The following is a 26,329-nucleotide window of genomic DNA, read 5'->3' on the forward strand; positions in this document are numbered from 1 at the left end:
CAACTCAGTTGACTTGTCCTAATAAGGAATCTTTGAACCTTCATTTCGTAGGAATCAAGCTTTTAATAGATATCCTTCTTAACAGTCAAAAAATCTCAGAAATGTATTATATTAAATGAATATGTTGTTTTCCTCAGATAATTATAATTACATATGTTTTGGTTATACAGGACCATTATGAATATTGCAAAATATGACATTGGAAAAATGAATTAGTACTAAACTTGAGAAATTTCCTCTTATTGAATTCAATAGAATTTAAACATTTCATAAAATATCCAGTTTCATATCCCAAAGGAATCTCCTCTCCCTTACTGATAAATTGCAGAAGTAGTTACAGAAGTCCCTGTATAAAATGATCAGAAACAGTGACTATTTTATTGCCATTCACCAAGTATTTTATTTGGAGTTAAAAGAAGATAATGATGTCAAGTAGTTTATAATAGTTTTTTAGTTTTTGTGTGTGGAATTTTTTTTTGCAGTTTTGTAATTTAAATTTAGCTTGGGAGTATGCATGTATGAATTCACTTCTAATTTTATAATTTGGTACCCTATATAATTCATCCTTTGTTGACTGGCATTTTCTTATGATTTGGACCTTAAAAAATAGATCGACCTTAAAAAAAGAAAGTAGACCAAACTTGGATTTCAAAAATTTAATCACTGAGTATAAATTGTGCTTAAATAACCAGAATGTAGACATTTTTAGAAAAAGTATACATTGGGGAGTCTGGGAAAAGAAAGGAAAAAATGTAAGAAAGGAATGAAGTAAAAGGAGAAAAAAATCTTAGTCATATTGTAATTATTATAGCCATTGGAAATATCTCTACATTTTTTAACACCTGAACTGGACTGTGTGAAATGTAATAGCTTTAAAATGCATATAAAAGTTTAAAATAACGTATGACATGACATTCTTCTTAAGGAAAATATGGTCATGCTTTAGAAAAATTTGGTGATACACTTTTGAGATGATAAACATGAGGATGTAGGCATGATCTGGAAAAAGATGGAAAGTAAGAAAAAAATGAAAAGGCTAATAAAATTCTGAATTTTAAGGTGCTAACCATAAAACAAGAGGATAAGAGAAGAGAAGGAGAAGGACATGAGTAAGACAGAAGAGGCTACCATGGTAACAGGGGGAGCCATGCAGAGCAATGACACTAAAACAAACTACCAGGCATGACTAGATAACATCTTTTTAAAATGGCTTGTTTTCTAGAACCCTCCTCTGTTACTGCAAAAGTAAATAAAGAATGCTACATAAACAACACAGTCATCATGCATGAGGATATACTTCCTATCTACTTGGGTCCATATCAGAGAAATGAGAATAACCAGGGTGTGTGAGACAAAAGTACACCCAAGTCTTCAGGAAAAAGGGGAAAACAGACCTAAAGTGCTCATGAGGATTTCAATCTTGAAGAGTTTACAGAAGTTTGGTGAAAGTACTGAATCCCCACTCAGGTATTTAGGTCAAGTTTATGATTTTTAAAAGGCAGGGAGTCCTCAGCTGAAATCTAATTTACAGAATACTATCATAAGGAGTAATAAACAGAGAAAGAGATAAGTTTAGCAAAGAGGAATGAGTTACCTGATGGTGTAAAATAACTTAATCTGAACTAAATAGATTGGAAAAAAAATTGCAACTACAGATGACACAAGTTAAAATATTATGACAATTTTTCTGTATTTTTCTTTGTTTCTATTTTTATATGACTTTCATATACCATATATTATCCTTTTGGAATGCCTGAATTTATGACACTTGAGAAATGAAATCCTAGAGTTGCACTCAGTGAAATTTTGAGTACAAATTATATGAGCAAGTTTTTAGAGGCTGTTACTGCTGACTAGCAAAACACTGAAGGAGGTTGGGTGGCAGGAATAACACATGTATGGACAATCTCAAGGAAATGGGTATCTCATGCAAGATTATACCCTTTATTTCTCATTTTTTCTTATTTTTTTAATTTATTTTTTTTTTGAAGTCAGCAATGAAAAACCACAGCACAGTAACAACTTTTATTCTTCTTGGACTGACTGATAATCCACAATTACAAGTGGTCATTTTTCTTCTCCTTCTTTTCACCTACATGTTGAGTGTCAGTGGGAATCTAACCATAATCACCCTCACCCTACTGGACTCTCATCTAAAGACACCTATGTATTTCTTCCTCCGAAGTTTCTCATTTTTAGAAATTTCATTCACAACTGTCTGCATCCCCAGATTTCTCGCCAGTATGGCAACAGGTGATAAGTCCATTTCTTACAATAGTTGTGCAACACAGCTGTTTTTTACTATTGTCTTGGGTGCAATTGAATTTTTTCTTCTGGCTGCCATGTCTTATGACCGCTATGTGGCCATCTGCAAACCCCTGCATTACACCACCATCATGAGTGACAGAGTCTGCAACTTGTTGGTCTTTGTTTCATGGTTGGCTGGTTTTATAGTAATTGTTCCACCACTCCTTGTGGGTCTCCAGCTAGACTTCTGTGCAGACAACGCTATAGATCATTTCTTCTGTGATTTTTCTCCTATATTACAGCTCTCTTGCACAGACACAAACGTAATAGATTTAATGGCATTTCTCTCAGCCATTTTGACCCTCCTGGTTACACTGATATTAGTGATTCTCTCCTACGCAAACATCATCAGGACTATACTGAAGATACCTTCTTCTCAACAGAGGAAGAAAGCCTTTTCTACATGTTCTTCTCACATGGTAGTTGTGTCCATTTCATATGGCAGCTGCATTTTCATGTATGTGAAACCCTCTGCAAAGGACAGAGTATCTTTAAATAAAGGGATAGCCCTGCTCAGTACCTCTGTTAACCCTATGTTGAATCCCTTCATTTATACACTGAGAAACAAACAAGTGCAAGATGCTTTTAAGCACATGATCAAAAAGATTGAGATTTTCTCAGTGAAGTGAATCTTTTTAGTGATATTACTGAGGTTATGAGTAAAATAAAGCAAAAGTGTAGAGTGCTTCATAGAACTCTTCAATGCTTATATTTGAAATAATAATAACTATTTTTCTTGCTATGATTTTCATGGTGGCCTGACTAATCTCCAAAGCCTAATTCTCTCTCTTTATCTGTCCCTTATTCAGGCCAAAATAATTTGCCTTTTTATTTGGTGCTTTTTCTATTTCTTCTAAAAGTTCTCTAAGAGGAAGACAAAATTAGACTTTAATTTTTTGCATGTTTTTTTCCACTGTTCTGGAATTCAGAGATTCAATTTTACACATATTCTATATAGAGTTAATGCACCAGCTAAATTTGTAAAACTTAGCTAAAAAAACACATATTTCTAGAAACCCTCAAATTGTCACTGACTCAAGGCAAAATAAAAAATGGGAATCGACCTATAACTCTTAGAGATATTGAATCACTAACCACTATATCCTTAAATAATATAGAATTTTTTTGTTTCTGTAAATCGAGGTCATGGCAGTCATTTCAGATAATTAATTTGTAAATTTTTTTGCTTATTATTATTATTATTCTTTATCATATACTCTACCAGTAAAAAAAAACACAAACAAAACCAATTTCACAGTAAATGTATATTTGTTTATAAATTATATATTCACTATAGTACAGAATATTTAAACATGTTAATAGAAAAATAGAAATTAAGCAAGGACATTAGGCAAGAGAATCAATGTATTTTATAACACTACTGTATGATATAAATTAATTTTAATGTTAATGGTACCACTATAAGATGCAATTTCATAAAACATATATTATTATATTTGCAAATATCAGTTTATTATGTGATAAATTATATGAAAGTCTATCCTAAGCCTCTCTCAACTTGGTACTTAGAAGGGTCTTCTTAGTTCAAAACTAATGCTTCACAATGCATGTTGCTCACATCAAAAGGAATGAAAGTGACAATATTCTTCTGTCCTATTTGAATATGTTTTTGATATTGAATTACTACAATTCTGTCTGCTTTAATGTTAATCTGCTGCCTAAACTTTTATTTTTATATAAACATTTTTAAAGTGCACAGAAAGTTTTTATTTGGAATATTTTAATAGAGATGATAATAATTCTAAGTTTTCCAAATGGGTGGATGAGCATTTTTGTAATTATTGAGCTTATATAATCTTCATTAACAATAACTATGGAAATAATTTCGAACAATCAATTTCTAAATTTCTTTTGCTTATTTTAACTCTCTTTTGAAAACTGGTTACTTTTTCACATACTGTTAAGATACCATGCATCAAGGATGGCACATGATGTGATGAGCACTGGGTGTTATATGCAGTCATTGAACACTACATCAGAAACTGATGATGTACATATATTGGCTAATTGAATTTAAATTTAAAAAGTAAATAAAATACCCTGTATTTTGGAACAGAATGGTAGAGAAATATCTTCATGAAAGCATATACGATTGATGGGTATTTATTATCACATAAAAGAGAAAACTGGAATATGTCTACTTGTAAATAAAAGTGTATATTTCTCCTAATGTGTATTTTAAAAAATACTTTGCCTGAGAAGTTCTGAGTCTCTGATACATCTTTTTAAAATATATCTTAACATACCATTATATGCTTCTTTCATTCTCTTATCCTCCCTACTCTTTCAACCTTCTCCTCCTTCCTCTTCTGAACTTTCAAATGTAAAAAACATTCTTAGATGGAAGGCTGTACAAAAACAGCCTGTGGGCTTGTACTGCAGATTTTGGTTTGCTTGCCCATGGTCTAAAGAATAGCAAAAGGCTAGAGATGCCCCTAAAGCAAGGATGAAGGTCTGATTTCTTATCTGTTTTACTATTTCAAGGTGATGCAAGCTATCTGTTATATTCTATTAATCCTAAAACACATCTAAAGTTAAATAACTTAGTATTTAGTGCCAATATTGTTTTTTTTATTTCTTTTCAGCATAACAGAATTCATTATTTATGCACCACACCCAGTGCTCCATGCAATATGTGCCCTCCATAAAACCCACCACCTGGCTTCCCCAGCCTCCCACTCCCCACTCCTTCAAAACCCTCAGATTGTTTTTCAGAGTCCATAGTGTCTCATGGTTCATCTCCCCTTCCAATTTCCCTCAACTCCCTTCTCCTCTCCATCTCTCCATGCCCTCCATGTTATTTCTTATGCTCCACAAATAAGTGAAACCATATGATAATTGAATCTCTCTGTTTGACTTATTTCACTCAGCATAATCTCTTCCAGTCCCGTCCATGTTGCTACAAAAGTTGGGTATTCATCCTTTCTGATGGAGGCATAATACTCCATAGTGTATAGGGACCACATCTTCCTTATCAATTCATCTGTTGAAGGGCATCTGGGTTCTTTCCATACTTTGGTGACCGTGGCCATTGCTGCTATAAACATTGGGGTACAGATGGCCCTTCTTTTCACTACATCTGTATCTTTGGGGTGAATACCCAGTAATACAATTGCAGGGTCATAGGGAAGCTCTGTTTTTAATTTCTTAAGGAATCTCCACACTGTTCTCCAAAGTGGCTGCACCAACTTGCATTCCCACCAACAGTTTAAGAGGGTTCCCCCTTCTCCTCATCCTCTCCAACACACGTTGTTTCCTGTCATGCTAATTTTGGCCATACTAACTGGTGTAAAGGTGGTATCTCAATGTGGTTTTAATTTGAATCTCCCTGATGGCTAGTGATGATGAACATTTTTTCATGTGTTTGATAGCCATTTGTATGTCTTCATTGGAGAAGTGTCTGTTCATGTCTAAGAAATGACCATAACTTAAAACACAGTTGCATTTGGTGTGACCACCTAATTCAGCATATGGATCTACTGTTACCCTCTAAAATTTGCCTGGGGTAGGGCAGGCAAATATTTGAATTAAATGGGTATGTGGAATGGATTACCATTCCTGCATCATTTTTAAAAGTATTTGATGGTAGTACCAAGTCCCGCAGTTTTGCCAGCGAAAGATGCTTTGATTTATTATTTGTTTATGAAGGTGAACTTCATGGCTTTCTACTTGGTCCTGAGCATATCTGTTTTAACAATATATCAGGATGATTTTTCACATGCAGTAGAATCAATGTAAATAAGACTAACACATGACTGCCACTTATCAATAAAACTTTCTCCATTCCATTATTCTCCACTCTAATAAGTGTGTACCCTGACATTCTATCATCATTATAATTAAGATTAGCTCAGAGATGAGGTGAAACAATCCCAGAAAGTTCCAGATTTTACCCTCTTCAGTGGATAGTTTTCCTGACAAAAGAATTTATATCCTTTCAGGAAAACTGGAAGGAGATTAAGATATTAATATCAATGTATGACTCTTCCCCAAGGATAACTTCCTTCATGGGTTCTGGCTCTATGAACTCACAAAAGTCTTTATTTGGATAAGGAGTCTAACACCATTAGATGGCTATATCATTCTTCCTTTCACCCAAACTAGAGTTCTTTCAATTATATAGATCAGATAGGAACTTAATGTATTGTCTATTTATTTTAGCCTTAAGAGCAACATGATGTCTTTTTCAAACTAAAGCATATCACACAATTTTGATATCCAGTCTAACCGTACCAACTAATAAGTAACCGTACCCATCTTGCCAATGTCAGCTAAGTGCTATTACATGACCTCTGCCTTCCCATGGTCCCATCATTTCTGGTGAAATGGGGAAGCTCACTGTAATGAAATTATCTCCCACTTTCACTTCAGACCAGCAATTACAATACCTTTCAATGTTGTTAATACCCTCCTATGCGTTAAAAAATGTTCCATATTGCTGTCATTCTACATCTTTGTACTTATTTATCTAATATTTCAGCTTTAATCAGTATAAGGCATTCACATATTCAAATAGTTATCTAAATGAACAAAAAATTATAGCCATCATCAGAAGTTTGAACCCTTCCATTAAATCCACAATCACTACTCAGTCCTCACCCTGATCTATGATATGCTGGTAAACTAGCTTTCTGAAAGTAAAAGCCTAATTTAGAGCCAAAAACAAACCGACCAACAAACCCAAAATCATTAAAAATATATCAATAAATTCACCCTGATATAGAATTATATTTACTTTCTTTCTGGTATATCACCCTTAGAATCTATTCTCACATATATTCCCCCAGGTTTTTGTCAATGTAAGTTGGTGATTATTGTTATGGTCTTTTTTTTTTTTAAGATTTTATTTATTTGACAGACAGAGATCACAGGTAGGCAGAGAGGCAGGCAGAGAGAGAGGGGGAAGCAGGCTCCCTTCTGAGCAGAGAGCCCGATGGGGGGCTCGATCCCAGGACCCTGGGAGCATGATCTGAGCTGAAGGCAGAGGCTTTAACCCACTGAGCCACCCAGACTCCCCATGCTATGGTCTTAATATATACCCCAAAATTCATATTTTGAAATTCTAACTCCCAAAGTTGATAGTATTAGGAGACAGGACTTTGGGAGGTGGTTAGATCATGGGAGTGAAGCCCACCAATAGGATTAGTGCTCTTATAGAATGGACCTCAGAGAATTCTGTCCTCCTCCTTCCACCATGAAAGCATACAATGAGAAAACACCAAACTGGAAGAAGGCCTTTATCTGCCCACACTGACACTATGATCTCAGTTTTCCATGCTCCAGAACCGTGTGAGATACATTTCTTTGTATGTATGACACACAGTCTTCTGATATTTTGGACTAGAACAATTACTATAATACTTTTTGTTATGTAAGTTTTCTCTTTTGAGGTTTGAATGTTAGCCTATAAGCATGTGAAATATATTCACTATCATGTTACAAGGCAATAAGGTTATATCTAACTATATAGAGAGAATGAAAATGACAAGTTTGTGGCTTTAAATTCTTAGGTTGATTTATACTCAGCAAACCATGGAGTTCCCATGGTTTCTCTTGAGTTTCCCTCAAGAAATTTATTATCTCTTATAGCCTTTTGTTACTGAAAACAAAGGTAGGCTCTGATCTTTTTTTTCAATTGAGGTGTTATTGACATATAACACTCTATTGGTTTTAGGTATAAAACATAATGATTTCATATTTATATACACAGCAAAATCGTCACCACAATAAGTCTAATTACCATCTATCACCATACACAGTTACATTTTTTTCTTGTGATGAGACCTTTTAAGATTTATTCTCTTAGCAACTTCCAAATGTGTCATAAAGCATTATTAGTTGTAGCCACCATAGATATTCACGATAATAAATATATTCCACATGCTTATCATATTGCTCTGTATTATCTCCATTTACTTTGAAAAAGGTTATCCTTTCATGCAAGCGTCTTTCTTTTTTTAAAAGAATTTATTTATTTATTTGAGAGAAAGAGAGAGAGTGAGCATAAGCAGGGGGAGGGAAAAAGGGAGAGGGAGAAGCAGACTCCCAGCTGAGCAGGGACTCCAATGCAAGGCTCAATCCCAAGAGCCTAGGATCATGACCTGAGCCAAAGGCAGTTGCTTAACTGATTGAGCCACCCAGGTGCCCCAATACAAGTTTTTTTGTTTTTCTTTTTTTAATTTAAATTTTTTTTTAATTTGCAATATGTGCCCTCCTTAATACCCACCACCAGGCTGACCTATCCCCCCAAACCCCTCCTTTCCAAATCCTCAGTTTGTTTCCATAGTCTCTCATGCTTCATCTCCCCCTCTGATTTACCCCAATTCACTTTTCCTTTCCTTTTCCTAATGTCCTCCGTGTTAGTCCTTATGCTCCACAGGTAAGTGAAACCATGTGATAATTGATTTTCTTTGCTTGACTTATTTCACTCAGCATACAAGCTTCTTTCTAAGTGATAATTTAAGTAACTCATCAATCCCTGATGCCAAGGATTCCTGATATCTTATTTTATCTTCTTACTGTTTTCAAACACTTCAAGTTCAGATAACTAATTAAAAAAAAAAAAACCCTCCTTAAGAGTGCATTTCATGCAGCTGTGCCATCATGACTGTTGAGTGCCAATTTTCCATAGACTTTCTACATATCTTGTATTAGTTCTTGCTCTACATTACTTTTACAGTTGTTTTTATATCATTCAGCAATGGAGATAGAGATCATTTATTCTTCAAGGCAAGACAGCAGTTTTTTTTTCCTGATTAGAATTAAGATAATGACCTGCACTGAGCAAGACTAGGAAGGTTTGCTGGCACCCTGTTTAAAATATTGGGATTTTTCTAAGCTTAGGGTTTCTCAGTTGTTACACAGACCTATTGTATGTGCTGCATCCATGTGAGTCCTCTCTGCTTCACACCTTGTGGGGATAGGGAGGCAAGAGGAACTGTGGCAAACATGAGGTTTATGCCACTGGCCATGCTGTGGGTAGTAATGTCTATTGTCTCTGACTCAGCAGTCTTGTGCTTTTTGCCAGAATCTATGAAACTGTGGCTGGCTGACCTATTATATCCTTCTCAGTTCTTGACAGTTTGGTTGAAGAAGAAAAATTGCTGGAAGAGATATTGTTTTTTGGAAGAGATATAGTTTTCTGAAAGAGTACAGGGGCCTCCCATGGGCAAGATTAGGAATATGAAATATTCCTCATCCAATTGTAGATACTCTTGCATAGGTGGTAAGTGAAGAGTTATGACCCTTCTACATTTTAATCAGCCTGAGGGTCAGGAGGTAGAATTGAAAGCAGCTACTATTAAGTGAAATTTGGCAGCCTTAAAAGGTTATATAGTGTGTGAATGAACTTATATGCTATTCTGGAAGAGGCAAATTTATAGAGAAAGTAAACAGATCAGTGATTGCCAGAACTTTGGAGCTGGAGGATTACAGCGGAAGCACAGTTGATTTTTTTAAGGTAGTAAAGCGATTGAATATGACACTATAAAGACAGGTATATCACACTACAGTTATCAAAACAAGTAGAGCCTTACAACACAAAGAATAACTCTAATGTGTGCAAATTTAAAAAATAAATAAATAAATCCAGGATCTTCAAATGGAATGCAGAAGGATTTAACAGGATTAAATGTATGAAAGAAACTCCCTGAAGGAAAGAGAGGAAAAGGTACTAAACTACATGTGGAAATGAGTGAATTAGTAAGACTCAAGTCATAAGTCTACTCTGGTTGATAAATTTCATTCCTACTGTACATTTTTACTGCAATTTAAAAATTAAGTCATTGGCAGATGGTAGGAGCCATTCTTTCACTGTTGGAGTGATACATATGACCAAGAGGACAAAGGTAGAATAATTCATGAGATATTGGGTTAGAGTTGAAGATATTAGTATGAATTCATGAGTAGCTTAACATAGATACAAAAGGATACATCTGCAAATCCACAATTGTGTATATAGATCTGGGTAGGTATTCCCTTGCTCTGTCACCTGAAGGTATCCAGAACAGACAATCCTGACAAATTCGAATAAAGGGAGTTTCTAGAAAATGCCTCACAAGAACTTCTCAAAATTGTCTAGATTATCAAAATAAGAAATGTCTAAGAAACTGTCACAGTCTACAGGAACTTAAGGGTACAATTTAATAAATTTAATAATATCACCAAATACATGGTTTTATTATTGCTTTAATAAACTCAAATCAGTTTGGTTGGTACACATTCCAGGTGATAACATGGCCACAAGGGTTCTAGTAGATTCAAGCTTAATTCTGGATAAGTTTTATAAAATTGTTCTTGTCCCTCATACACCAGATTCCTCTAGATGAAAGGTCTGAGTGTTAGTAGGGTATAACTGGAAACAAGATGAAATTATAGCTCTGGAATGGACTCCTCAGATTTTGTGAAAGTAGAGAGAGAGAGAAAACCTGTTATCAGGCAAGAAGACGCTTTAGACCTCAGAAGACTATTAATGATCTTTGTCACTAAGAACTGTCCCTGAAGCCTTTCTCCAAAAGACAAATACTTCAGCACAAGAACTTTAAATTTGCTTGACTTGTAGGTAAGCCATCCTCCACCAGGGTTCTGTGAGGATAAAAGAGATAATAGGGGACCACTCTAGCTCTTCCTAGTCACCCCACCCACCTACCTTCACCCTTGGGCAAAATACTTCTTTTCAAATATTTTTTTAACTTACCATACAGTGAAATATTCATTTTAGGTGTACAATATAAGTGATTCATTAATTGTATATATTCTTCATTGTTCATCATGATAGGTGTACTCTTAGTCTCCTTCACCTATTTCACCCACCGGTCCACTCACCTCCCCTCTGATAACCATCCGTTTATTCTCTATAGTTAAGAGCCTCCTTTTGGTTTGTCTCTTTTTCTTTGTTTCTTAAATTCCACATATGAGTGAAATCATATGGTATTTGCCTTTCTCTGACTGATTTATTTCACTTAGCATTATATCCTCTAGATCTGTCCTTTTGCAAATGACAAGATTCCATTCTTTTCTATGGCTAAGTAATATTCAATTGTATATGTATATTCAATTGAAGATAGATTAGATAGATAGATGATCAATAGATAGATAATAGATAATTATATCTTCTTTATCCACTCATTTATCAGTGGATACTCCGGTTGTGTTGCTTCCACACTTTGTCTATTTGTAAAAAGTCCTGCAGTAAACAAATATCCTTCCAAATTAATATTTTTAAATTCTTTGGGTAAGTACCAAAGTGGAATTACTGGGTCATATGGTGGTTCTATTTTTAATTTTTTGAGGAATCTCCATAATGTTTTCCACTATGACTGCCCTGGTGTGTATTCCCACCAACAGTGTACAACGGTACCTTTTTCTCCACATCCTCACCAATATGTGTTCTTTCTTGTGTTTTTTATTTTTATTTCAGTCAGACAAAACACTTCCAAGTGCCTTCCTCACTCCTATTTTAAGTCATATAGTGGAACAGACAAATGCCATGTGGCTGATGGCTTGAACAAGACAGACTGGATTAAATATACTTAAGCAGTCCCTCCAGAAACAAGTTATTGAATTGGGAGCCCTGGGACCCAGCTGAAAGCTATGTCAGAGGCCTTACTAACCTATAATCTGAATGATGCATGTTTAATTTGGCTGCCAACTGCCAAAATTGTAAACATTTTCTAGGAGAGCTCAGGCACTCTTGAGTTTGTATTTGTGTAAAGGCTGGTCATTGGCTTGCATCCCTTTGGAGAAAACTGTGACTGGCATCTTGGGAGTGATAAAAGAGACATGCAGATTAATCAGATAGGACAAGAGTGGAACATACTTATGTGAATTTGCAGCATTTTATAACATATTTTTCAGATTTTTCCCCTTAGAAGTATATTAAAAATACTGTATTCCCATTCAGTTTTCCTTCCCTTCCTCTGTGGTCCTCCGTGCTATTCCTTACGTTCCACATATGAGTGAAACTATATTATAAATGTCTTTCTTTGCTCGACTTATTTCACTTAGCATAATCCCCACTAGTTCCATCCATGTCAATATAAATAGTGGGTATTCATCCTTTCTGATGGCTGAGTAATATTCCACTGTATATATGAACACATCTTCTTTATCCATTCATCTGTTGAAGGGCATCTGGGCTCCTACCACATCTTAACTATTGCGGACATTGTTGCCATGAACATTCAGGTGTGTGTGCTCCTTATTTTCACTATGTCTGTATCTTTGGGATAAATACCTAGTAGTGCAATTGCTGGGTCATAGTGTAGCTCTATTTTTAACTTTTTGAGGAATTTTCTTACTGTTTTCCAGAATGGCTGTATCAGCTTTCATTGCAACTAACCAGTGTAAGAGGGTTCACATTTCTCCACATTCTTGTCAACATTTGTTCTTTCCTGTTTTGTTAATTTTTGCCATTCTAACTGGTGAAAGGTGGTATATTATTGTAGTTTTGACTGCTAACTGAACATAATAATAATAAAAAAAGATACTGCCTTCTAGTAGGGCAAAATTAAGCAGGTTTTTTTTCTCTTTAAAAGACTGGGAATTTACTCATTTAGGGGATCCTCAGCTTTAGATGTAGGTATACTGTGTAACACAATACTCTTAGGGCCCTTCCCTGAAGAGAAAGGGAACTGATGAGAACATGAAATTCCTGCTTCTTGCTATATAATAAATAATAAAGTTTTCTGTCAGTGATCCAATAAGCTCTCTCTCTGTCAGTATCTGTGAAATGATGATGCATCAACCTGTTAGACTCTAGGTAAAATATCAGGTTTTGATTAATACCATAGATTTGGTAGAGTATAGGAAAGACAAATATCATAGCACTTTAAACAATAATAGCTTTACTTTTATCTTATTTAAATGTTCGGTCTGGTATGTTGAAACTCCTCCATGAAGTCACTGTGTTTCTAAGATAATGCAGTGGTTTCAGGAACCTGAGTGTACTCCCTCTTGTTGAACAACCAGTGTATTCCTAGTATGGTTGCTCATATTCATGGCTCTAAATGGCTTGTCTTCCCATGTGCTGGTATCACAACAATGAGAGGGGGTAAAGAGGAAAAGAAAGGAAAACCTCTCTCATCAAAGGATAACCTCTCTCATCAAAGGATAATCCATGGAAATGGCACATCTTCACTTACAACCTTTGCTCCTAATTTAGTCACAGGGGCACAAAAATTTGCAAAGGCTAGCTATAGTCATAGATAAATATTCCATTAATACAGAGGAAGTAAAGAATGCTTGGATTTTATGAAATATCAGTTTAAAATCTACTAGATCATTTTGCAAAAACTTTTGGACGAAAGTCTAAATTCAGAATAGAAACAAAATAGCATATAGGACATAAAGTTTTACCTATTTTTTCTATGACTGGCTAATAAATTCTCCAACAAATACTGTCACTTGAAATAATCTTTTATTTTAAAACTTCCAATTTCTTATCTACGTATTTGCGGTATCAAAACACTTCTGTGTGGAAGGGCAAACACAGATTAGGGACATCTATACTGAAAGCTTTGGAGACATGATTGAAAGTAGTTTTGAAAATATATATATAATTTATTTTTTTTAATTATTCAGTGCCTGGGGAGAACTCATATATAATGTGTAAACTTGTAATCCTTTGGGAATGATGTTCTTAGATCTCATATCTTCTGGGAACTCCTCATAATCTTTAGATATTTTCCTTCAAGGCCCAGAAAGCATAAATACTCAATAGGATCAAGTGCTTATGAATTTTATATAGCAACCAAATAATACTAAGAAAAGCATCAATACATAAATAAGTAAATTGTAGTAATGGGAAAATCTGGAAAAAATCTGGAAAAAATCCCTAAGGCCATTTACAAAGTAGTTATGAATAGATAAAAAAAATAATCATAGATCGTGGCATACAGGGAGATTCCTTCAGAGAGGAATAGAATGTCAGTGTGGTGGTTTGTTCAGCCTGATGATAAGAGTTAAAGCAGAGATACTTTGTCTGAAAAAGTCTGTTTAATATCTTCCCAAAAAAAGTGTTTAATTTTTAAGTGTTTCGGCAGACTGACTTAAGACTCAAACGGGTGAAAAGAATTGTTATATCTAAAGTTTAAAGGCCATATTTCCATTAGATGTGCTTTAACCCATTTTCTCCTATTTTTACCATTATGGTATTAACCCTACTTTTTCTAATCTTTATATTGTGACTTAAGAAAAATTATGAGAAAAAGAATACAATGAAAATTAAGTATTAAAAAACATTACTTTAAAAAAAATTTCATTAATATTCACGATATCTAACTTAGGTCTGACTTCTAACAGTTTTGTAATGTGACCTTGTTAACTTTCTTACAAGGCCTGTGGGGGGGGGATGGTTGGTGTATGTATCTGTTGAAGTCGGTCAAAGAAATAACCTGATATAGTAAAACTGTGCTTTAGGTGTTTTAGATGTAAGCATTCCTACAGTTGTTGCCTTTGGAGTAATTTGTGTAAATGAAGAAAATTTATAATTCATCACTTTACAATTATGTGAATGTAAAAGGAACGTGGAGGAAAAACAGCAGTCCTTTCTTCTATTCACTCAGTTATTAATATGACTGAGAACAGATCTTATTTTTTATCTGAGAATTCTCCTATAAATGCTTCTAGGTACAACTGGAAACAAATTTTATTTGTACTTGGTTATTTTTATTTATATGTCTTTGAAATAATAATGTATGTTGTAGATATTGGAAATAATTATATAAAAATTCTCAAAACAGAAAATATCTTCTATCTGGGTCCCATTATTAAACCTTAATTATTTTATGTGTTTTATATGAAGATACTAAAGAAAGAAATCTTCCTTAGAATCATTAATTTTTTTTAAAAAAAAGCACTATAAGTTGCCCTTTAATTGTTGGTAGAAATTGTACTTTTCAGAGGACAACTTAGGAAAAAATCCTCTTTCAAATTTAATCCTGATCTCCAATTTGATAGCTGTGCAAACCAGAACAAACTGATTGTCGCACTTAATATATGCCATGTGTTGTGGTAACCATAGTTATCTATAGTTAATATTTATTTAATTACTTGTTAGCCAAATATTTGAATATCCTTATAATAAGGAAATACATGTCCTCTAAAATTTTGTCAAAACCCTACTTTGTGATTCACTGTGTTTGAAACTTACCCAAAACTCTATTCTCTTTTAGTCCCTGTTGACCTCAAACTATTCAACTTTTCAGTCTGTATTTTAGACAAAGAATGAAATGGTAAGTGTAAAGCATAGAAGCAGATGGGGAGAAATTTTATGATAAACATTTTCTTATAATTTTAATTTACTAATTCTTACTAATTTACATATTATTAATTTTAAGATTATTACTAATTTGTTTTAATTTTCTTTTACTTTTTACTTGTTAATTTACCTCTTTTAATTTTTTCCATAAACTCACTCTTCTATTTCTTTTTTATTTTTAAGATTTATTTACATATTTGAGAAAGAAAAAGAGACAGAGACCAGGGGGAAGGGCAGAGGGAGAGTAAAAGAAGCAAACTCTATGCTGAACATGGAGTTGGACTTAATCTGGGATCCTGAGATCATGACCTGAGCCAAAATCAAGAGCCTGCTGCTTATCTGATTCAGGCATCTTTCACTATCCTATTTCTAGAAACCATAGCATCTCTAGGTTTCCATAAAGCTTTGTCTTTATCTTTTTACTTGCTCATGTAATTTCCTGAAACCATATTTATATATTTCTATCTACTTATATATCCATTACTCTCATTTTTAATTTTTTTTCATTTTTCAGAATCGTAACTTTTAGAGGAAAACTGCACTTTTTTTTTTTATTACACACATCAAAATTACCAGACTATTCCTACTGATTTTGTTTGAGAATACAACATGGGAAGAGTAGGGATTATAACAGAGATTGATGGGATGGAAATACTACTAAGGACAGAAAATAAAATTATTCATGATATTTCACATTCACTTCTCTGAAATTGTATCTCATTAGCCATGAAAGTAATGACAGAAGAATCAGGTACTTGATTCTGATTAGTTAAGTAAAATGGTAAAGCTATAGTAACCCTGTTTATCGACATGATCAGGGATGTACTTTATGTGTACTTTATGAAAACAACTTTCTGATGTACTTTTAATGACAATAATCACTTTAGTTCTAGAATGAAAATCTCTTAAATAAACAGGAAATGGGATCCATCTCAACTCTTTGATAAAATCAAGAGAGAAGAAGCATTTTTCCATGCTTTAAAACTCACTCTAATTTCCCTCTAATATTTCCTCTTATATAAAAATAGTCAACAATTGCTATCATCACATAGGCTATTCTCTGGTAGAACTGCATTAAAGATGAAATTCTCTGTCCAGATGCTCTGGAAGTGCAAACTATTGTTTCTCCTGGCATACCCATCTTCAAAATCTGAATGAGCATTGTGTTACTCTATCTGAAATGTTGCTTGCTAACTTTATTTTAGACAATTAAATCACTCTTATTTTTCCACTGGGATTGTCAATTTCTTTCTGTTTTTCTTTCCTATTTAGAACTGGAAAAGTAGAGGATAGTAATGGGCAACCACACACAAGCCATAGTGTTTATACTGGCAGGTTTGACTGATGACCCACAATTGAAAGTTGTGTTATTTGTCTTTCTGCTTCTCACCTACTTGCTGAGTGTCACTGGCAATCTGACCATCATCACACTCACCCTGGTGGATACTCACCTCAAGACCCCCATGTATTTTTTCCTTCGGAATTTTTCCTTCCTAGAAATTTCCTATACTACTACATGCATCCCTAAATTGTTGGTTAGTATGGCAACTGGAGACAAAACCATTACCTATGATAATTGTATTACTCAAGTGTTTTTTGCCTTCCTTCTTGGTGCATCTGAATTTTACTTGCTGGCTGCTATGTCCTATGACCGCTATGTTGCCATCTGTAAGCCCCTGCATTACACAACCATCGTGAACAGTAAGATCTGCATTCAACTTGTCTTCTGTTGTTGGATTGCTGGATTCTTTACCATCTTTGTACCTCTCCTCTTAGGCCTAAATCTTGACTTCTGTGCCTCCAAAATTATAGACCATTTCTACTGTGATACAACTCCCCTCATGCAGATCTCCTGCTCAGACACACAGCTCGTTGAGACCATGGGGTTCATTTCTGCATCGATGACACTTGTGGTCACATTGCTAATGGTTATAATTTCATATGCTTTTATTGCCTTAACAATTCTAAAAATCCCTTCAAGTAAGCAGAAGAAAAAAGCTTTTTCAACATGTTCTTCTCACATGATTGTGATATCCCTCTCTTATGGCAGCTGCATCTTCATGTATGTTAAACCTTCAGTTAAACAAAGAATATCTTTTTCCAAGGGAATTGCAGTGCTCAATACTTCCGTGGCCCCACTATTGAATCCTTTCATCTATACTTTAAGGAACCAGCAAGTGAAAAAAGCTTTCATGAATATGATACACAGGGTTGTTTCTTTCTTAAGTAAATGAATGTCCTGTTGCATTTCATACAAAGGAAATGAACAAAGGAACCCCTAATAATATCAATGTATCTAGTAGTAGCTTCCAATACAGTTTCTTCTGGTTTGCTTTTATTTTTTTATTTTGTATTTTTTGCCTTCATGTCTTTGATATTCATCTTTACCTCTTCTCAAGCTCTATTTGCACAAAAAAACTTTGTTCCAAAGAATTTAATTTTCTCTATGTCCTTCAAGAGATATTTTTTTCTCATCTCAATTCTTTTACCTGTGAATATCTGAAAAAAATGGAGCTAAGCTTTCAGTCTGTCTGTTATCTTTGAATTCTAGTCAAGAATATAAAATATTTTTCCTCATTCTTTCTAAAATAAATAAATCTTTAAAAAAATAAATAAAACTAATAAAACATTGTGCACTAGAGTATAGTCCATTGAAACTAGTTGTTTAGTTTGTGTGAGAGAATTATGAGCAATTATAAATATTTCAATTAAACCTGACAAATAATATACTAGCAATCATAAGAAATTATTGAGCATACCTGCCTCCTGAAGGGTGGAACAGCATAATAATTTCAGCAAATACCTAAGCCTGGTTTGAAAATCATAATATACACATCAATTTCAGATGATTTCATGAGTATAAATGTGTTGAAGAAATTATAAATTATTAATCACACATATTCTTGTATTTTTTGAAAGATGAAACTAAGGATAGCATTTTGTATCTCTCTTTTATTTAACTTTCCTATAATTTCCTATAATTATGTTTCTTCCCATACATGGAATAGATTTAGGAAAGTATAATCTCATTTACTGATTTTTTTTAAAGATTTGATTTATTTATTTGACAGACAGAGATCACAACTAAGCAGAGAGGCAGACAGAGAGAGAGAGAGAGGAGGAAGCAGGCTCCCTGCTGAGCTGCGAGCCCAATGCAGGGCTTCATCCCAGGACCCTGAGATCATGACCTGAGCCAAAGGGAGAGGCTTTAACCAACTGAGGCACCCAGGAGCCCCTCATTTACTGAATTTAATATCAAATGATAACTAGGTAGATTGATACAGTTAGCAAAAAGTATGATAATGATAAAAAATAATAAATGAATGAGTTTACCTGTGTAAAGTAAAAGTATAGAATAATATTCGGGATTTATAACTTAAATTCAGAAACTGGATTAAAAATGAAATATGAAAGTATGGCATTGGAAAAACATGAATTAAAAATCTATCGTTAAGGAAAGCTTTTGGAAATGGGTTATAGTTGACACTGACATTTAGAATGTACTTTAGTCATTTATTTTTCTTTAATACCAAAGAAATTTCTTTCTTTAAAATGTCCTAATGTTTTAAAATATTCATATCACAAGGAGTCAAATTAAAAATAATCAGGTAAATTTCATTTTGGCAAATAGGAACTATATAAGTTTCCCAAAAGACAGAATATCTCTCAGGATATGATAATAGCTAAGCTGATCTGTTACATGATTTAGCTAACATTTTATGCAGGAAGAAAAAAAATACTTGCTCATGATCAGATTCTGAAAAAGTGTCTTTCTTTGGTTGTCAGCATTTTTTAAAAATTCACCTTGTAATAACATTGCGATTTAGTAAGTTTAGCCTAATTATTTTTTATTTGAATTTTTTATTTCAATTCTAGTTATTCATCATATATTGCAAAATCAGTTTCAGGATAGAATTTAGTGATCCATCACTTAAAAGTAATACCCAGTGCTCATCACAACGAGTGCCTTCCTTAATACCCATCACCCATTTGGCCTACCAACCTCCCTTAGTTTAACCACTTTTATTGTGAAGTTTTGGTGAGATTCATAGAAGATAAATAACAATCAGTGGAGATGTAGTTTATCTGGATTAGACAAACAAATGAGACTTTTCTGTAAATTGTTGTTTTCTTCTTTATATTTCTAAGGTATAGTGTTGAACATGATGAAAAATATCACTCTGCCAAATCCCTACCTAAATATTTTAATGTATTCCCTCTGCCAAAATTTCTCCTTCTTGAAAATCTCATTTACACTGATTTATTTCCCTAAATTGTTGATAACTCCCATGAGAGAAGACTAAACATTTCCCTAGAGTATTGGTACAACTCAATTATTTTTTATTCTTCTTTTTGGGAGCTTCAGAATTTTGTGTACATATGTCCTATGACTACTCTGCTGCGATCTGCAACCCACTGAATCACTTGATCATTATGCTCAGCAAAATGTGCTACCAACTTGTATCAAGTTTTACTCAATTCATGGGAACTAGATTCATCTCTTAACATACTTTGAGGCACAGATCGACGTTCACTTGATGGTATTTGAATATCTAATTTTTTTAGCACTAAGTGCTAAACACTGTGCTACATCCACTGAATCACTAAAGAAAAACTCTCTAAGACAGAAAACAGAAAAACCAATGAAAAGAGAAGTCAAATCTTTAGGACATAAATATAATTGATATCTCTAGTTAGATCCATCAGGGAAAAATAGAAGACACAATATGTTAGCACTATAATATGACTTCACTACAGATCCTGTGGATATTGAAATTATAATGACATAATATGAACCAATTTTTGGCAAAAATAGATATTTTATATGAAATGGATAAAATCCTTATAAAACATAAACTTCCAAAGCAGTCAGAAGGAATTTATAAATGGAGAACTCTATAATAGTTAAAGTAAATGATTCATAGTTAGAAATGTCCCCTCCATACACACACACACACACACACACACACATCTAGGTTTAGATGGCTTCACTTATGAATTATACCAAAAAATTCTAAAAATACCAACTATACACACATTCTCCAAAAAACTGGAGGGCAGAATACTCAATTCACCCTAAGCCATCATTATCATGACACAAAAACACAGGCAAGGCATTAAAAGAAAAAAATAAATTCAGAAAATTACTTATGAGTACAGATAAAGAAATTCTAAGAATAATATATAAAAATTCAATCCAATAGCATATAACAATGGTAGTATACCATGACCAAGTGGAATTTATTTGTAAAATGCACTGTCCATTTAACATTAGAAAATATATTGATATAACCCTTAACATGCATACACAAATGTATCCAACAGTATGAGAAAAAAATAATAGCATTGAAAAGAGAAATAGATGAATCCTTATCATATTAGAAACTTCAGCAACTCTATCCAAAATGGGCAGAAGTCGCAGCCATATAATTGGTAAGGACATAGTGGAACTCAACATCCAGAATCAACTGTATATAATTGACATCTGTAGACTATTTCAACCAACAACAGCTATATACCTTTTCTTCCGAAGCCCACCAAGACAGATCACATTCTGGGCCATAAAACACACTTTAAAAATTTTGAGGACTAGAATTGATACTGTATTGGGTCTCAAACCACATGGTATTAAAGTAAAATCAGTGAAAAGGATGAATGAGAAAATTTAAATTATGTGTAGATTAAATAACACTTCTAAAAACACATGGGTCAAAAAAGAAATCTCAAGAGACATTTAAAACTTCTTTATTTATTATTTATTTAGTTTTTTTTTATTATGTTCAGTTAGCCAACATATAGTACATCATTAGTTTTTGACATAGTGTTCAATGATTCATTAGCTATGGAATAGCATGGAAGACCATTAAAAAAAGGGAGGGAAAACTGAATGGGAAGAAATTTAAACATTTTTTAATAAGTGAAAATGAAACAACATTTATTAAAGTTTGTGGAATGCAGTGAAAGCAATGCTTAGAGGGAAATTTATAGCATCAAATGTATCTACTACAAAACAAGAAAAATCTATAATCAGTTACCTGTTTTCACTGTAGGATATGGCAATTAAAAGGATAAAAATAAGGAAACCATGTGAATAATTCTATTTGGTAACCTAAATGAAAGTGACCATTCTTTGAAAGAAACAATTTGCCAAAACTCACATAAGAATAATCCAAAAAAGGTTTATATCTATTAAAAATTCACTTAATAATTAATTACCTTCTAAAACAGCATCAAGCATTCCATGTTCATAGTTTCTTTTTTTTTAAGATTTTATTTATTTTTTTGATGGACAGAGATCACAAGTAGGCAGAAAGGCAGGCAGAGAGAGAGGGGGAGGCAGGCTCCCTGCCCAGCAGAGTGCCCAATGTGGGGCTCGATCCCAGGACCCTGAGATCATGACCTGAGCCGAAGGCAAAGGCTTTAACCCACTGAGCCACCCAGGTGCCCCATGTTCATAGTTTCTTAGAATACTATTAAGATACCACCAAAACAATTTATAGATTTAGTTCAATCTCCATCAAATCCTAATAGTATTACTTTTTTTTTTTCCAAAAATGGAAAACAACCACAAAAAAAAATGGAACAGTTGATTCTCAGATTCAAACAGAACTGCAAGGACACCTGAATATCCAAACCCATCCTGAAAAAGAAGAAAAAAGTGAGAAGACTCAAATATCCCAGTATCAAAGCACACTATAAATCCATAGTACACAAAAGAATTGTGATATTGGCAAAAGGACAGATAGATAGAAACATGGAATAAAATGAAGAGTCCAGAAATAAGCTTATACATCTATCATCAATTTTCCCCTAGGGTACCAAAATCAGTCAGTGGAGAAAGAATAGCCTTTTCAATAAACAGTGCTGGCATAACTAGATAATCACATGTAAAAGAATAAAATTAGACTATACAAAAATCACCTCAAATACAGTATATCTGTGTACTTAGATGTAAAAGCAGACAATCCAGGGCATTTAAAAAGGTTGGATATATGACCTTGGATTTGGATTTGGCAATGGATTTTTAAATATGGTATGAGCAACAAAGGATTAATTTGGACTGCATCAAAATTTAATCCTTTTGTTCATCTAAGGACATTGTCAAGAAGTGAAAATAAAATCTACAGAAAGAGAGAAAATATTTTCAAATTGTGTATCTTAAAAAGCTCTAGTATCCAGAATATATGAAAAAAGTATTACAAATCAGCAACAACATCATAAAAAAATAACCCAATTAAAAATGTGCAAGGATTTGGGGGTTTCTTGGTGGCTCAGTAGTTGAAGTGTCTGACTCTTGGTTTCAGATCAGCTCATGCTTTCATGGGTCCTGAGATCAGCCCTATGTCAGGCTCCACACTCAGTGGGGAATCTTCTTGAAGATTCCTTCCCTTTGACCTTTTCCCAACTCATACATCTGTGTGTGCAAGTGCACACACGCTCTCTCTCTCAAATAAATTAATGAGTCTTTTAAAATGTGCATGGAGGGGCAGCTGTGGCTCAGTGGGTTGAGCCTCTGCCTTCGGTGCAGGTCATGGTCTCAGGGTCCTGGGATTGAGCCCCACATCAGGCTCTCTGCTCAGCAGGGAGTATGCTTCCCCCTCTCTCTCTGCCTGCCTCTTTGCCTACTTCTGCTCTCTGTGTGTCAAATAAATAAATAAAATATTTTTTCAAAAAATGTGTAAGGATTTGAATACAAATTTCTCAAAATGTCCAACAAGCACATGCAATGATCCTCAATATTATTAGTCATTATGGAAATGCAAATCAATACCAAGATACAACACTTTAAACCCATTAGGATGACTCTAATTTTTTAAATGTGGATGTGTAGTAATTGGAATGCTTTTATATTGTTAGTGGGAATGTAAAATTGTGTAGTCACTATGGAAAAGTTTGGCACTGTATGTGGGCTAGAGATGTTTCGGTCAAGTTTGTGTTATGTTAAAAGGCAGAGTCCACTGAAATCTGACTTACAGAATAGCAAAGGCCATCATAAATAGTAATAGAGAAATATAGACTTTTTATAAGATTTTATTTATTTATTCATTCATTCATTCATTTAACAGAGAGAACAAGAGAGCACAAGCAAGGGGAGAAGTCAAGGGAGAGAGAGAAGCAGGCTCCCCTCTGAGCAGTCCCAAATATGGGACTCAATCCCAGGACCCTGGGATCATGACTTAAGCCTAAGGTAGCTATTTAACCATCTGAGCCACCATGCACCCCAAATATAGGCTTCTTTAGTTTCTTTCTTTGTTTTTATTTTTATATGGCTCTATTAATGCAATGTGTTATCCTTTTGTAAAGCTTGGATTAAAAGAAAAAATTCAGAGAGTTTGATAGAGTTAGTGAATTTTTGAATGAAAATTGTATGAGTGAAGTTTCAGAGGATGTTACTGCTGACTAACAGAATATTAAAGGAGGTTGGGTGTCCACAGCAATGTGTTTATGAGGATATTAAGAGAGTAGGTATCTCTGTAAACTTTCTTCTTTAATTCCCATTTTTTCCCCTCTTCTCCTCCCATTTATCCCCCTTCTTCATAGAAATCAGCTGTGAGAAACCACACAGCAGTGACACCTTTTATTTTTCTTGGACTGACCAATGATCTGCAATTACAGGTGGTCATTTTTCTCCTCTTTATTTTTGTCTTTACCTACTTGCTGAGTGTCACTGGGAATCCATCCATAATCACCCTCCCCCAATGAACTCTGATCCAAAAACACCCATATATTTTTTCTCCAAAATTTCTCATTCTTAGAAATCTCATTCACAACTAACTGCGTCCCCAAATTTCTTGTCAGTATGGCAACAGGTGATAAGGAAGTAGGAAAGCTAAAGGGACTCCATTTCAGAAAGACTCCATCTCTGCTATTTTCTGCTAAGCCCCATTTACTCATGTTCCATACATAGCCTCTGAACAAGCCAAAGAAGCTACGTTCCCACCTCAAGGGAGAAGAAAATTCAACATTCTCTGGGTTTTGTCCTAGCCCCCAAACACCTGGTAACATCCAAGAAGAGCCAGATTCCAGACACATTCCAGGACATTAGCTTCAAACAAATTTTGCTGACACCAGCATCAATACCCTTACCTTTAGTAATATACAGAGTAATCCCTGTTGTTCACCTGATACTCACTTTTCCCTGGATTCCTGGAGAAATACGCACCCTAGACCATTTTCTACTATAAACCGCTAGCCCCAAAAAACAACAGAAAGACTCATTCTCCTTTCCTTTCCAAGTCTCCCAGACACTCTACTATTCTGTCACTTACATTAATCAATAAACTCTGTTTCTGCTTTCTCTGGCCCACATTTGAATTAGATCCTGTGGGAAGTCAAAGACCTCTTGGCTGGTCCTGTGAGACCCTCTCCTGTCCTCAGACCCAGTCTGAATGCATCAATAAGGCCATTTCTTACAACAGTTGTACAGCACAGTTGTTTTACACTGGCGTGGATGCAGACAAACATTTTCTTCTGGTTCCTTAAGCCAATATTTGTCTTTGGACTAGTACTTCACGGACTCTGAGCAGACTTCTTTAAAGATCTCTGTAGTTATACTTAAACTATTTGAATAATGAGACCTTTATTGGTGAATAAAAGGGTTCAAATAAGTTTACTCTTTTAATGATCTAAACAATAATCTTTTTTTCAGAGGGATTGAAATTCCTAATTATGAAGCTTTCAGAAGAAATGGAAAATAGAATTATAACAGTAGAGCATTAGAAAAAAGTATCTTTAATAGTCTCAGAAGATTCTCAGAATCATTGAATGAAAGTAAAAGTAATCATACTTTCAGTAATAAATTTCAGAAATAGCTTGCAAATTTGTAAGTCAAATGAGAATTCCCTTGTTGCCCATGAATTGCTATAAAAAGGCCAAATACAAAAATTTTTTGTAGGTCAGATTCTAAAAAAAATAACCAACAATTGCAGTCAGATGCATTTATATAGGGTTTATAAACAGAGGAAAGTATTAACCTAATTACCCTGAAGAAAAGGAGTGAGATAGATGAAAGATATGCTTCTATCACTTCCCTAAACCAAAAGTAAGGGTGGAATACCTACACAAAGGAAATGTATCTTTCCTAGATGGAAGTTTGCTGGATCTTTGAATATGGAGATGTACACTATTGTTGCCAAAGAAATAGAGTCTGTGCATTTTTTCTTCAGGTCAGAATTAACATAATTTTGCCAAGTAGAAAACAAGCTGGAATTAGAGAAAGATTTTGGCAAACAAACCTTGTATCAGGTAATAATTTGACACTACATTGCTATGAAAAACACTGAATTTATTTCGCAAGAATTTTAGAAAATAGACGGGTAACATAGGATATACCGGCTGTTTTCCAGGCATAGGAATGTAACTGTAAATTACGTTTAAAATGTTACCAAGGTGATTCTTCACAAAACATTTCAACATTACATAAATACCAGGTGTAAGTCCAAAATACTTGTTACCTCTACCTGTATAATACCATATTAAGTACTAGTTGAACCACATGCTTAAATTGTCCAAAATAAACAATATCTTTTACTCGGTGCTAAACAGGCACCTGGGTGGCTTTGTCAGTTAAGCATCCATCTTGGTTTTGGCTCAGATCATGATCTCAGGGTCCTGATATCAAGGTCCACATCAGCTCTGGGCTCAGCGGGGAGTCTACTTCCCTTTCTCTCTGCCTCTCCCCCTGCTCTTGTACACACACACTTTCTCTCTAAAATCAATGAAATAAAATCTTTTAAAACATTA

The 26,329-nt window shown here is 34.2% G+C and overlaps 2 protein-coding genes across 2 annotated transcripts; both read left to right on the forward strand.

The window, feature by feature from the left end:
- The first annotated feature begins 1,997 nt into the window (after nucleotides 1–1,997).
- On the forward strand, nucleotides 1,998–2,936 carry LOC116863229 (olfactory receptor 6C74). Its single transcript, XM_032850722.1, has one exon. The coding sequence runs from the start codon at nucleotides 1,998–2,000 to the stop codon at nucleotides 2,934–2,936; it is 939 nt and encodes a 312-aa protein (XP_032706613.1).
- A 13,945-nt stretch (nucleotides 2,937–16,881) lies between these two features.
- On the forward strand, nucleotides 16,882–17,820 carry LOC116863230 (olfactory receptor 6C74-like). Its single transcript, XM_032850723.1, has one exon. It carries the CDS (start codon nucleotides 16,882–16,884, stop codon nucleotides 17,818–17,820), a length of 939 nt encoding a protein of 312 aa, XP_032706614.1.
- The last annotated feature ends 8,509 nt before the right edge of the window (nucleotides 17,821–26,329 follow it).

The sequence above is a fragment of the Lontra canadensis genome, unplaced genomic scaffold (assembly GCF_010015895.1).
Source record: "Lontra canadensis isolate GAN:19392208 unplaced genomic scaffold, GSC_riverotter_1.0 scaffold735, whole genome shotgun sequence".
Lineage (NCBI taxonomy): Eukaryota > Metazoa > Chordata > Mammalia > Carnivora > Mustelidae > Lontra > Lontra canadensis.

Coding starts and splice junctions, on each gene's coding strand:
- LOC116863229 (XM_032850722.1), top strand. CDS start 1,998: ATGAAAAACCACAGCACAGTAACAACTTTTATTCTTCTTGGACTGACT.
- LOC116863230 (XM_032850723.1), top strand. CDS start 16,882: ATGGGCAACCACACACAAGCCATAGTGTTTATACTGGCAGGTTTGACT.